The following is a 15,791-nucleotide window of genomic DNA, read 5'->3' on the forward strand; positions in this document are numbered from 1 at the left end:
TCTTCCTGTTGCATACAATGGAGATCCATCAGTTGGTATAGAGGTCAACTCCTGGCTATGTTCCTCCACCAGTTCTTCAATGTTGTTCTTATTCCCCTCCAGTCCCCCCATGGTCTTCTCCATGGGCATAATCTCGTCGACAAATGGTGGCTTCTGTTCATGAGCTAACCCCCTCAAATTCACTTCAATAATGCAATCATTCCACAGTTTTCTCCAAGCAGAATTTGTGGGGGGGGGGAGTCTCCTGGTAACTTCATCCCAGGCTTTATCGATGATCTTGAGGGAGTGCACGATGTGAAAATAACTTTTCCAAAACTCTCAGAGGGTAAGGTTTGTCCGGTTTTTGCTGAAGATTATACATGTGTGAACCAAAGCGAAGAATCATCAGTTCAGTTGTAATTATGTGAACCAAACGCAACATTCTTGCTCATAATGCATCCCTCGTTTATTGAGTCAAATTTTTTGACTATCTATCAAAACACTTGCAAACTGTTGCCCATTAACCAAAGTTCCATTGTCATGTAAACTTAAATGATGTGTTAAATGACTGTCTCTCTTTATACCAGGCACAATTATTTTCAAAGTAAATTGTAAAAAAAATTAATTTATTTCAAATTATTATATTTTTACTTATTTTGTATTGAATTCTCCAGTAGTTCTGGAATGATACAGAAGATTAAGGGGTTTCATTTTGGAATCGCTGCTTGCATTAATACCCAACAAGAGGGTGAGAAAGTCTTCCATTGGCTTGTGCTATGACTGTCATTCCCACAGTTAATGGTCTTAACAAGGGCCCTTAAACTAGTGAAGTGTTTAGTTAATATGCATAAATGCATATGCACAATATATTTTTCAATCTAGTCTTTCATTAAAATTGAAAAAAAAAGCTTGAAAAATGCTTGCGTGCAGGAGCATTGTCCTTTAACTTGTTAAGGTGGCCTTGCCTGCAATGAGAGAACGGGAACCGTTGAAGTTTTAGTTGTGATCACGAGACACTCAACACACAAGATGAACATACACAACACAATGTTATAGTGTTCATTCCTAAAGAAAAATGTTCTACATTGTTCTGCCATCTCATTATAAGTTCTGCAACGAAGCCCTTGGCTGATCGGAAATGTTCTGTAATAAAAATTCCCATAATCAAGTTTTCTAAACTTTTCTTAAAATCCTTCCAGATTGTTCTGTGATGTATGTCACACAATTCAGCATATTCTGCTTTTGAGGGTGTTCATCTAGGAGTCTTCAGTATATTTACTACATACATATTGCGAGAAATATCTTGTTTATGAAATACAAATTTGTTTAAAATTTTTACGTGTCTTGCAAGATATCGCTTGGTAAGTGAGTAAAAATTTATCAAGATTGTTGGCTTATCCTCCGAAACACTTGTATAAACTGAGTAAGTCATGAGCTGAAGTTCTACCATAATTCTTCGAAGGAATAGAAAAAATAAGCTTCATACATTTCTAGCAAATAATTGAATAGACACGCATAACCAAATTATTTTGATTACACAGCAAATAGATGAAGAAAAAATAACAGACTGAAACTGTGAATGAAATAATCATTTATATTAAAGGTTAATTTATTGAATGAAAAACAAACAAAAAAAAAACAATGTTTAAAAAATAGTGAGCGATTTTAAATGCAAAGAACGCTAAATCAAACTGTAAAAATACATGGAACTTACACAAATTTTGTAAATTTAAAAATACAAAATAATTACAATGAGCTTGCTATAAACTAGCTTGTGTGACTTGAGCAACAAATATACAATACACGATGTATAACCCACGATGCTTCACCCTTGTGCTTATATAAAAGATAGAGAAAATTGGCACGATAAGTCAATAATAAAACATACCAGACAGAAAACTAGTAAATTCGTCTTGGAGAGCAGGAAAATATGTTTGTTATCATAAAACATTATTGGCAGAGATTACTTATATTAGGGCTTAAACTATAACACATGCTTCATAAGTTCATTCAACAAAACCAAATGCGCAGTATAATACAACTTTGCTCATTTTAAGTACTGAAACATGCTTTTCATACAAAATTTTCAATCATTCTTTTAATCACCTTATAATAATTTAAGAAAAATGAATTCCACGATACTCATTTTATGCAAAGGCTACAGACAGCACAAAAAAGCAAGGAAAGATATATGCTAGGCATCACAAGGAGAGACTGAAAACGAATCACTTGGATAAGGAACCACACAAAGGTATATGACATCATGGAAAAAAATTAAATGTTTGAAATGGAAATGGGCTGGACATATTGAAAGAAGACAGGACAACAGATGGACCACAAGTATTCTAGATTGGTACCCCGTGGTGTTAACATCCGAGAAGGTGTCCCCATGTAAGATGGATTGACGAGATCAGGAAAGTGGCTGGAGTCAACTGGATGTCTAAAGCATCAGAGCGCAATGGAAAAATTTAGAGGAGACCATCTCCAGCAGTGGATTGAAAATGGTTGATGATGACGATGACTCATTTTATATTGTATAAAAGATTCTAGAGAAAGAAAAAATATGAAAGCCTGTTTATAGAGCATACACCGAAAATCAATATGCAGATGATAAATCCAAAGTGCATAAATGAGCTGGAAATTTTTATAACTTTTTTATTATATATATTTATATATATATTTATATTTACATATATATTTATATTTATATATATATAAATTTATATATATATATAGCACAAACAAAATAACACAATTTAATTTATTGTACAAAAAGGAAAAGTCAGCCCTCTTCTGGAACGTTTGATGAAAGGAAATTCATCGGAATAAGTATCTTTAAAATTGATTAAATATGTTTTTGCTTATTATTATTCATGCTTTGTTATATCGCACTTACGTAACTTCAACAAAAGAAATTTTGACCACATGTGCATCACCATAATCTTCAATTATTATCCAGGACTATTGGCTGCTAAGCCATTTCCCTGCACGATAAGACAAACAACTTTCTTGTTACCATCAGAGGGTTTGTAAAACTTCCTTAAAAAGGGAATTTCCCCATTTACGACGTGTGACGTCATTTCGAAAGGGAAAAAAAAGAGGCTTCATGCCCCACAAGAAATTCCTTAGGGATTGTTTTCATAAGTGGGGATTTTTTTAAATGAAGTAGGGAATTTTTAGGGACAATTAGGGATTTTTGTGATTTTTGTAAAAATTTGGGAGATTGAAGAACTTTTCGGGAGGTCGAGGGATGAAGCTAAAATTCAGGAGACTTAGCAGCTATGCTAATGTATAGTGTGAAATCAAAACTCTCAAGGATAATAAAAATACCTATTTTCAATTTCAAATTTTTAATAAAATACAACCTATCCTGATGCAAAATGATAATTTTATGAGAGAAAGATTTACTGTTCATTATTATTCTACATGATTCGATTATTTTTTTTAAATATCTCATTCTGATGACTAAAAATAATTCACTCAATTCATTTTTTTTTTGTCCCCAACACCTTCACCTGTAAATGGTTAAAAAATGTCACACATCCTAATCTATACTACGTTATTATCCAGAAATTTTGATACAACCCACAAAAGAGATGTTTTACTGTACTAAAAGATGCTCTGCATTTTTAAAAGTTTGAAACTCACTCAGTCTTCAAAATTTTTTCTGACACAGAGGTAATACTTTCCCTCCATGGGAAAAAACAAAAGCATGAGAAGGTACTACAAGAAGTCATTTAATCAGTATTGTCCGAAATGGTCATTTTCAGTAATGCAAGGGCTTTCTTTCTTTCAAACCAAGTACGACTCTTGTCTACCTTCATGGGGAATCTAATACTGAATGAGTTGTGTGGGCAATATGCACAAATATGCTAACAGTCTGCATGTGTATGTAGTATTGCGTGCAAATTTTAGTGCTTTCATCTATTTTTCAAACTATGAGTGAAGTGCAATAATTGAAAATTTAGGTCGTTGACCAGTTGGTTTGAGTTTTTGTTGATGTGGAATGATTAGAAGTCCAAGTCAGATGGTGAGGGGCATTTTTGAATAATTTTGACAGAAGAAAAGTCAAATTTATGGTCAAAGGATCAGCAATGTTGATGAAGGAACTTCATACAGTTCTGGAACACGTCTAGCCGTGGTTCCTTTTTCCGATTTTGGGTCTACACACGTTTTTTCCCTAGTATATTGTCTCATCCAAAAGGTAATTCATATCATTCTACTTAGTAAGGGGTCTGTGAGACAATTTTCTTTTGCTGCGATTGCATGAATGATACACTTAGTGCTATGAAATTTGTTGTGAAATACACTGTACGAAGGTTTTAACAACTGGCTGTAGCGAAGATATATTTTGGAAAGAGAGAAAATTCAACTGACCCTGCGGGGCATCGAACCCACATCCTTTCACTTTCCGGGTGAATGCCCTAGACCACTAGACTACAGGGGCACAGAATCTTTCCTTGGAACTCGTGTACACTGAAAGGGACCGTACATGGACGGCGGGACCAGACTCAGGCCAAGCTCACAACTGCTGACGCTGCCACCAGATGGCAACTTATACAGTTGTATAAGTCGCGCTCATATCCGGGCGTTCACCCGGAAAGTGAAAGGACGTGGGTTCGATTCCCTGCAGGGGCAGTTGAATTTTCTCTCTTTCCAAAATATATCTTTGCAACAGCCAGTTGTTAAAATCTTTGTATGGTAGAGGAGAGTGACGTCATCCTTGTATGAAATACACTGTGTTATATGGTAGTCTTGGCACCATTTCTGTTTTATCTCTCTATCAGGAAAGATTCTGATAAGAGCTGAGTTGGTATCAAACTTAGGACAACTGTCAACATTTTTTGATACAGGAAGCAAGTATCTTATCTACCTTCACGGTAATAAGTCCCCACACTGAGTGATTAATGCACCAACCTAGGATAAGAGCCATTCAGTAATGGCTATAAACTGTAGATTCTAATCTAATTAGTTGGGTGCGAGTGGTGCAGTGGTAAGATGCTCGCCTACTACTATAACGGCTGCCATCTGGGTTTCATCCTGGGGAAGGACACAGATGATAAGTTCTTTCTTTACTGAACTTGAGTTGAACATGATAGATGATGCCTTAATATGCTTTGACGGAAGTCCCTCCGTCCAAGATGAGGACAGAAGTATAACATGACTTTCTCAAGAGAAATATTTCAGACCCAACTTGATTGGTAGTAAATTGCAGTATGGGGATATGTCCAGAGTTGATGTGGCGTAAGACAGCATTCAAATTAGTCCTTATGTATATAATGTACATAATCAGACAAAAATGATAAGTTATAGAGAAAAAGAATGAGACATGATATACATAGTATATTATGTTAAGTTAGAAGGAAAAAAAAAACAAATAATCTCAAAGTATTCATAAGCAATTTAAATATATCTGGTCTTTGAATCCTCCAAATGCACTGACACATTTCAGCATAGTAATTCTACCAAAAGAGAAGAAAATACATGATGCAAAAAAATTTTCCTGCTCTTAAAGACACCTTTTTTAAAAAGACAAAAACTTACAAATAAAATCGTTGGTAAAACACACTGCAAAACATTAGTACAAAAATAAGTATATAACAATTTCTTTCTCATATTGGCAAAAAAAATTATTTAAAAAAATAAAAAAAACAACTTTTCATCCTAAAAAAGGAATTACATCGATGGTGGGATGGAAAAGATATAAAAGTGTGATGAAAAAAAAATTACTTTACATTTTTAAAATAAACAAAAATGAGATACAGGATATTAACACAGTCAATAAATGTACATGAAGGGAAGGGGGAGAAACTTTACTGGCAGCAATTGTAATAATTTAACGCATTACTTACAAAACGTGTGAATTAAGTATGGAGAGACATGAAAAAATCAAAACCTCTCTGGATGACACATTTAAAATGGCAGTAAAATAAGTAATTACATCAGCAATATTAACTGACAAGTCAAAAAAACACTGCATTTGCAATGCAATCACAAACTTATAAATAAAAAAGTTCACATAATACATGTACATACAATGTAAACAACGCAAAACATCAACATTTCATTCATACCAGCATATCTTGGAACGATTTCAGACTAACAATATTGAAACAGGTTCTCAGTAAAAAATATCATTCAAAACAGAATTCATAAACTTACATTTGGTGTGGTCAAACACGATTAAAAATATGATATAAATTGTACAGTTAGACAATCACGGAAGCAGCTTTCTGACACTCCATTAGAAAAAAATTGTACCAAAAAATAAAAGAAAAAGTTAAACACTAAACAAAAAACATTATAGAAAATGAATCATGATAAAAATGTGAACAATGAAAACTCTTGAGAGCCTAATAATAATAAAAGAATCTCATGCAAAGAATATAGCAGTTGTGTCTACAAATATTTTGAAAAAAATGGCTTGTAGGAAAAAAAAATTTGGCACCAACATCTGATGAAAATAAATAAAACGATGAAGTAAATGGCAATAAGAATGAATATGAGAGTACTTTTCACGCATATTTTCAATTTCCACACAATCACATTTCATTTACTAGAATCTAATGCACACATACCTTTTTACCTACAAACAACAGAGAGAGAGAGAGAGAGACTTCAATAAATAAATCTCAATGTTTTTCTTATCCTCAGTAAGTTCTACAAATTTCTGAGAAATTAGTGGACTTCAAACAGTCAATATGACGATGTCATTTTTTGAAAAGCCAGGCAACAAAAGTAATATTTGAGCAAAAAGTGTGTTTATCAAGAATTTAAAAATTTTATCATGATCCAATGCAACAGTGAGTACTGAGTATTGTGCTGTTGGGTAATATTACAGCCAATTTGTAAAGTTGCAGGTCCAAGACAGAAGCATTTTAATTTTAAACTAAGGCCAAATTACTTAGCCAATGCAAGATGCGGTCAGACTTTGTACTCTGTTTGTAATAGCCGTATTCTGGCATTTATTTAATATTACTGAATGCTGATTAGATTCGAATAAACATTCTATCAATTGGTTTGAACTACACCACAAAATACTTGATGACAATGAATTATAAACAAGTTCTCTATAAACTTTTATCACATACTCACTAAAAACAAATTTTTCCATGTACAAATCACTTTAGAAAAGGCACCAACTTGCTATTCTAATTATTCATAGTTAGCAGCTCTTTAAAAAATTGTTTCTTGCAATCTAAAAAAATATGCACCATGTTATACCTACATTTTGATCAGAGATGTAAGTTGTAAAAAACCTCAACTACAAGATTGGATAGACTATTATGGTTTGAAATATGATAAAAATATCTATCATTTAGGAACATTGTACAACCTTACACAATTAATAAAAATGTTTTAAAGCAATAGTCGATTTTACATTCAGGAGCTCCATATACAGGGCGCATACAAAACTTGCTTTATCCTGGAATAACTCATGAACTGTTGATCCTAGAAGCATATTTCCTGTTGGAAAAAAGTATCCAAACAACATTTAAACCTCAGCTATGTCATTCATATTACAAGGGGGGTGGAAGTTATAAAAATAAAAAAAATTATTTTTAATTTGGTCAGCCTATCCCTCCCAATTAGAAAGTTGTTGCCCTGTCTCCTGTGAACAACAAAAAAATTCATGTTTTTAAATTCACCCCAAGATATTTGAATACAAAAATCCCTGAAAATGAGGGATAGAACCACATAAACTAACAGACAAGCTCACTCTACACTTCATATGGGGTTTTTTCTTTCATTTTCAGCTGTTTTAGAATCGAAATATGTCTGTGAATATAGTGCACTGAGAAACATGGAAATTTTTTGTCTACCTCGGGAGAGATAAGGCAACAACTTTATAATTGGGTTTTTCCGGACAGGGTGACCAAATAAAAAGTTAGTTTTTTAAATTTAATAATTATACAACCCCTTGCAATATGAAAAACGTATCTGAAGTCTACATGTTATTTGGAGAAACTTTTTCCCAGTTGCTTCTAGGATCAAAAGTTTATGAGTTATTCCAAGATAAAGGGATTTTCCCATGCACTCTGTTCATATGAAATGATGAAATGAAAATTTGCTAAGTTCAGTATTAATAAAGAATTAATCTAACAAGGCACTAAACATTTTTGTAGTTCTCTAACCTAATTCCTTATTTTTCATAGACTTGACAAATGGGGAAGAAAAGGGAATTCAAAAATTCACCACACGATGGATTTGAGTTAAAATACGTATAAATGTGATGAAAAGCACTTGTGATATTTACTCTAAATAATTTTTTAAATAAAATAAAGGAAAGAAAAAAAGAAAAAAAAACATGGAAATTATAATATTAACATATTAATAAACATGGTTTTTGATTATTAACTGCCCAAAAAATCCCATCTTTGATCTTTGTTTTTTAGTCTTATTGTAAACATTTTTTTTTAAATTAAATAAAAAATAATAAAATAATTCTTTCAGCCACCTCTTTGGACAATTTGCCTGTTGTGGCCTTTGTATTTATGAAAAAATAGATGAAAGCATATTTATTAATTAACCATTATCGCAAGGCAAATTTTAAGACTGTTTTTCAAGAAGTCACACTATTACTTTCAAAATTTAATTTTTAGAGACGTAAAACATGTTACTGATCAGTTATATATAAAATTTGAGCTTTTAAATGATTAAATTTATAATTAAACACAACACATTCAATCAAATCAGGGCATTCTTTAAATTGAGATTTCACTGTAATTCCAAATGATCATTGCTCTGCTAAATGAAATATTATTTTCAAACAAAAAACAAATCTTGCAATTCAATAACAATGAAAGTAATTATTCACTATTGAAAAGTTTTGTTAAGGTAAATTATTGTGCATAAGTAACATTGATTGTGCTATCACAAATCACTCATTTCCTCGTCCCCCACAAAACATACTATAGAAAATTTGTTCTCAGTAATCATTGATGGCGAGATGGAAAAGCTCATCTTGATCTGAAATTAATGGGCAGGTAGATAAGTAGAGACAGCCAAGTTGATCAAATTGCTGCTTCCCCACCCCAAACCAAAATTAGTACTCACACTTTTTAGGAAAATGAGATAAAAAAAATGTTTCAGGAGAGGGGTAGGAGAAATGTTTTCAGAAGGAATTTAAAAAAAAAAAAAATGTCTGCACCTCAATGTTTTGAGATTCTGCTGTGTGTGATATAAGTATGACCTAATGAGCCTGAAAGGCAAGTTAAGAAATCAACCTTCAAATTGCTTCTGAATAGAAAATATCCAGAATTTAGTTGGTGACAGCAATGCTGTAATAGCTACTCTTTTACTTTGGCTTTGTAAAATTTATTTATTTACACCATCCTGAGTGAGATGGCAATTTATCCCCATTTTATCACAACTTCAAATGAGCAAGCTCTCTACAGTATGCTTCTCGATGATAATGTTTATAAATAAAATTAAGTAACTAAAGCATTCATTAAGTAACAATCTTCATATGTTATGAATTCACATACACAGAGATAAAATGTTTCCTCAAACTGTAAAATCGACAACATCAACACACAATACAAAAATACTTCTAACAATATTTACATTACGTCAAAGATAAAAATAACTATTTCCTTTAAATTTGTATCTTAATTTATGTCTATGCACCATCATCTCCAAAATGATCTAACTCCCTATTTGAAGGATGGCACAATTACACAACAATCGAATGAATGTTTGGAGCTCCACACCATAGGGAGGAAATGCTAGGTTTACCAAAAGGTAAAGTTTTTCCTACAAATTTTCCTTTTGAAATACTGCTACAAAAGTTAAGTTTTGAGCATATCCCAAAGTGTAATTGAACTGTATTTATAAAATCTGGATGATGATTGATTATACCCCGAATAATCAACTGACAGGTTAACAATTATATAAAAATTTCATATTGAGCAAAAAATGTAAAAAAAACTGACAGTAATGAATATGATTTTCTTGCACTAGCTAAAGGATCCCATCGAGAATTTATTTTTCGCCAAAACCAGTTGCTGATGACATTAGGTAATATCAGATGAAACTGACTGAGCAGAATCAAAACTATTGTTGCTAAAATAGTTTTGATTCTGTTCTTCTCATCTAATATCCCTTAATGATGTGCAATGCACTAAGAGTTGGGGTGCTATGGGTGCTTTGCAGCCACAGGAATTTGTGCCACGGATCCGAGCACCCCTCAGAACTCTCTCTCTGGTTAAGAAATCATAAAATTTCCTAAACAACCAGGGTCGTAACTCAGATTTTTGCCATCCTACAACTTCAAAATTCAATAATTTTATAACTGTGTTTTTTTTTGTTCTCCCTAAAATTGCCACCCGGGGAAGTTTCCGCCTGTCCCTCTAGTTCTGACTCCGCTCACAACAGCCCTTTAGCTTGTGAGAGAATCTTATTCATGTGTGGGATATTACAATAAATCTAATAATTTAAGATGATTGGAGCATGAATTGGGAATGAATGCAAATGAAGTAAATTTCAGTATATAATCCTTATTACATCACTAAAAACATTAATTTCACTATAAAATACAATATTAATATAAAAAATGAAATTTGTTCAAGACATTACAACAAAATTGGACGGGAAGAACAACTTTTGTGTGCCTCATTCAGTATTTCAATAAATACTTAAACAGCATGCGTCTTCTCATGCTTCCACAAATCGCCAGAAGCAACAAATGTCTTGCTGCAATGCTTGCAAGAGTATGGTCGTTGTTTCAGATGCCTCCTAGTGTGATCATCTAGTGTTGTCTTCACCCGAAAAGCTGCATGGCATATGTCACATTTGTAAGGCCTTTCTCCAGTATGGATTCGTGCATGCTTGTTGAGGCTGTCTTTGCGGGTAAAATCTTGCTTGCAGTGGCCACATTTGTACGGCCGCTCACCCGAGTGTGTGCGGAAGTGGACAATTAAATATTGCTTGACATCAGTTGAATATGGGCACATGACACAATTGAAACGTTTCTGCTTCTTCTGTGCTGGATGCTCTTTAATCTGATGCGTCAAGTACTCAGTAATCGAGGACATACATTTCCCACAAACTTCACACATTACAGCTGTATCTGAAATGGTACAGAGAAAATAAGTTGTGTTCATGGTTTTGTTTTTTTTTACTATATGTTAACAAAATATCAATGTAAAATATGCAGGAAACTATTAAATTGAGCGAATTTCTACTACAGTAAAATGTCTATTAAGACAAAAAAGTCGGTTTTTCTTCCCTCAAAAAATCGAAATAAAGCATGGATGATTACTATCACTTGTCATTGTGCAAATTCTTTGTAAACACTTAGTGAATGTACTTGAGTAACAAAAAGTGGATTTAAAAAAAAAAGTAATTTTTCACACCTTCCCCCTCCAACATATTTTTAGACTTTCCCACTGTACACAGGGGGTATGTGATGATTTAATTCTGCTTTTGTCTCTCCCAGTACGAAACCATGGTCACAGTGAGGGCTTATTTGACAAGACTAGCAGTTTTTGAGTCGTTTCTGAGCTTCTGAACAAATTGTGCTAAAAGAACTTTCCTGTCATCAAAAACATATTGTCGAGTCCACAAAGCCACAGAATTGAGGAGTAAGAATTTCAATAGTTTGGTCAGCTAGATCGCTTTGAGAATACAAAATTCTATACAAAAAGAACGTTCATAATCAACTTTTGTGAGACCAAAAATCAATTTCATGACTGGAGTTCTGTTCATTCACTAATATTATAAAGAAAAGACAATTATAATGTGCAAGTAAAGAATTACAAAGTTTTACCAGACAGAGCAAAAATTGAAATTTGCTTATAATGGGAAGTTTGTTATAATGGCCATTTTCCCTGTGATTGTAAGCTCTCATTGTAGTTATAGAAGACTTTTACTGTAATTGTTTGACTATGAATAGCCAAATTCAGAAATTTAGCTAAGTGCTAAGAAGGTCACTATATGCAAATACAAAAATAAAATAAATATAGTGGAACCTGTATGAAACAGAACATCAAGACGCTGAAATAATACTCCTTTTTAGACAGGTTTCTATTTTATAAAGGTGTAAATCAAAGTATTAATCATGAGACCATCTTTTGATTCTCATCATGACATGCTTCCATCTTACACAGTGTCCATCTTAGGCCGGCATTACACTATCAAAGTTTGGTAAAAGTACTTTTTTAAAACTTGAAAAATGCAACCAATAGGCGGATCAGTGAAGTTCGCTCAAATGTAACAGATGTGCTTATTCGTTGCATTTTTCAAGGTTAATAAAAGAATTTTTATCAAACTTTTATAGTGTAATACCGGCCTTAGACAAGTTTCACCATATAACCAAGTATTTTACAAACTGAATGTGTAAAAAAATCAGAAAAGAAGGCTAAGCCAATGAGCAATAACATCATTTATCAAGATACGTGGTATCTCAGACAGGGATAAATATGAATAACAAGGAAAGTTATAGATATTAAATTTATTACAATGAAATTGTTTGACTAACAGTCTAACACCAGACAAAAACTCTATGCAAAAAAAATTGAAAGAAGAAAATATATAAATATAATACACATAACAAAACAATATAATGATGTTCAAGTGACTATATCATTATAAAGTAGTTATTGCTATATATAGGGAATATATTAACACTTTGAAAAAAAGTACATAGGAACCAAAGTGTAATATTGTTATAGAGGATATCATTATGTAGGATTTTCACAGTATATATGCTTACATAATAAGAAAAACAACACTGGGAAAAAAATGCTCATATAAATATGATTGTCATTGCCTGAACCCAAACTAAGGAATAATCTAGGGGAAATAAACTAAAATGAAATAGTAAATGATTGACCTAAAGACCAAAATGAAATGGTCAGGAGCAACTTCTTCATAACACACAAGATTCATTTTTATTACAAACTGAATTAACCAAAATATTTCATTTAAAACAATTTTCACCTGAATGAGTCCGAAAATGAACCATTAGATACTGCTCGATATCAGTTGAAAATGGACACATTATGCAATTGAATTTTTTTGCTCTGTCTGTGGGCCCAGGCATTTCCCGCAGGTGACATAAATACTCAGCAAGCAGAGTATCAGAAACATCTAGTTCTTCAGTAACTAAAAAAAAAATAATTTTTTTTTACAATATACAACTATTGACTTTCACATGTAATAGTTGAAAGAATTCTGACAGATTTGAACACCAATGGTATTATAACATAAAACATGACTGTTTCAAAAATATAAAGCTTAAAATTTAAAAAACCACAGATAAACTTTTCATTAAATGAAAATACAACCGGAAAATAAACATTCACTTTAAGGAAGAATGAAGATTTCACAAGTTTAATTTAATCTGATTCAACATAAAGTTCATTATATATAATCATTGCTTTTCTTAAATTTGAATGGAGTGTTAATACAACTCAAAAATTTTTAATCGTCCATATGAATTGAATTACACACATTTTGAAATTTCAGATAAAAGAATCTATACTGTTACTTGATATTTTGTGACCTATAAAATAAAATTATGCCAAATTCAAGAAAATTACATCAAAATTTGGTATTAAAATGTCTCGAAATACTTAATATTTTTATTCCAGATTGATAATCATAAATCTGTAAAAACTTTATTTGATTCAAGTTCAGAACATTTTAATTTTTAGATCACTATTGTAATTTCCTGCCTACAATCTGTGGATTATACATTAAAAAAGCATATACAGTTTTCTGTGTGGATTACATAAGAGATGGCTCTCACAGGATTGAGTGGAAAGATCTATATTTTTCTTTAAAAATGTGTGTGTGTGAGACCAAGAACCATTTTATTCCTCAATATTTAATTAGTGGTAAACAGATTAACACCAGACGTTTGTATGCACGGATCATATGCAGGAAATTACAGTATATCAACAGGTCAAATATTACAAGGCTACACTATGATTAGGAGGCTACAAGTATGATTAGAAGAATCAAAATTTGTATGAATCCAGCAATCGATTTGTTAACATCTTTTTTATTTCAAAGAATATTAAATGGTGGAAAATTAAAACTCAAAAACTGAGTTGGCTTCTTGCCCTTTCAAATTTTAGAATTTGTGATCTTCAAATTTTTATTCACTCAATGATGGAAATGAACATATTTCAATTTATATCATTTAAATAGGGCTTTTCCAATTGACTTCCAGTAATTTGGCACACTCTGGTCCAATATGTGCCAGATTAGCGAGAGTCTATTTATATCTCAATAAAGTATATACAAAACAGAACAAAATCAGAATACACTTTCCTCGCCCCCCCTAATTCGTCATACCTATTTATTCAAATTTTTTTTTGTAAAGTTCAAAGTGTCTGAATTCAAATTGTCATATTTTTGACTAGCATGAAAAAGAAGATAACTTCATAAAAACATAGAAAATAATAATAATGATAAAATTTTTTAATGCTAAAGGCTGTAATTGAGGAAAAATGAATAAGCAAATATATGTAGCTTTGCAATACAATGATCTCTACTCAATTGTTATAGGCTATTTCAGATGCGGCAGATCTATTGCCAATGCTGTTCAGAATATTATAGGCTTATAGCTAAACCTTGTTAAGATGAAGTCGAAGACATACTGAAAATACATTGCACTAATAGAATTCCATATTAACAGACATAACAGCGATTTGGTTATGTCCAACATGAAAAATATCTAATTCATAAAATCTCAGTTTATCTTAACAAGACTCAACTGAATTTTATTCATGAGAAATAATAAATCCCCCCCATGCTGGAAGCAAGAATGTGCAAATTTTCAATTTTCACTTTTCTTTAATCACCTTATTTTGCTATCTAGGTTTTTTGCCTGAAAAATGAATTTGTATCCCCATTCAAACACGTTACAAAACATATTTTAGGAAAATAACTTCCATAGAGTAACATGGGTAGAGTAAACACTCAAATGTCATTTCCCACATTCTTTTTCTCCCAATGACATTGAACATTTGTGCTTCTAGCATGAGGGGGATGATATACAGGCATGAATTAGCATTATGAACAGAGCACGTGAAAACTTATAAAAGAATTTGAAGTTGTTGAGCAAGATGTTAATTAATCATTTGCATCAACATTTATTAACCAAAAATAAAATTAAGTTATTCTTGTAAAAGTTTGAACTAGGAAAACACTGTACTTCTCTGAAGCTTAATTTCAAGGCAGCATATCTCATCTGATTTTTTAGCTAATACAACACATATCACCTAAGTATTGTTTACAAAATACTTTTGTACTTATTACTTAATGGAAATGTAAGCATACAAACACTAAATTCATATACAGTGAAAACCTCATATAATGGATACCCTCCATAACGATATTACTCCCCAGTCCTGGCACTCCCCCTAATGTTAACACATTCTGCCTATAATGAGAAATCCTGTACAACAACTTTTTTTCAGTTATTACTGGTACTATTATATTAGAGTTTCACTGTATTACTCTTTTAAATATTAAGGACTTTCTATTCAAACATCATACATATAAATTGTACTGAAGGTGATTACTGTACTAAATAAGTTTGAAGAATATCATCAGCACAAAAATGCTATTTAATGAGCACTAGCTATACATGATACATTTGCATATGATCGGTTAACTGTGTCCGCCTGTGGAAAGTTGCTAAGCAAACACTGCACTTATGTGGCTTGAAACCAGTGTGCACACGATGATGAACATTGAGGTTGCTTTTTGAAGCAAACCTCTGACCACACATATCACACTTATAAGGACGCTCTCCAGAATGTTTTCTGAGATGAACCACAAGGTTCTGCTTGAACTTG

The 15,791-nt window shown here is 32.2% G+C and overlaps 1 protein-coding gene across 1 annotated transcript; it reads right to left on the bottom strand.

Moving 5' to 3' along the window:
- Positions 1-8,328: 8,328 nt before the first annotated feature.
- Positions 8,329-15,577, bottom strand: LOC149076888 (zinc finger protein 1-like). The gene is made up of 2 exons (XM_089244607.1): positions 12,922-15,577; positions 8,329-11,050 (listed from the first exon to the last, which is right to left on the bottom strand). Exons 1-2 carry the CDS (start codon positions 13,022-13,024, stop codon positions 10,617-10,619), a joined length of 537 nt encoding a protein of 178 aa, XP_089100733.1. The 5' UTR covers positions 13,025-15,577; the 3' UTR covers positions 8,329-10,616.
- Positions 15,578-15,791: the final 214 nt, after the last annotated feature.

This window comes from Pholcus phalangioides, unplaced genomic scaffold (assembly GCF_987345545.1).
Source record: "Pholcus phalangioides strain wild (caught in Gottingen) unplaced genomic scaffold, Ppha-v1.0 ptg000015l_1, whole genome shotgun sequence".
Taxonomy (NCBI): Eukaryota; Metazoa; Arthropoda; class Arachnida; order Araneae; family Pholcidae; genus Pholcus; species Pholcus phalangioides.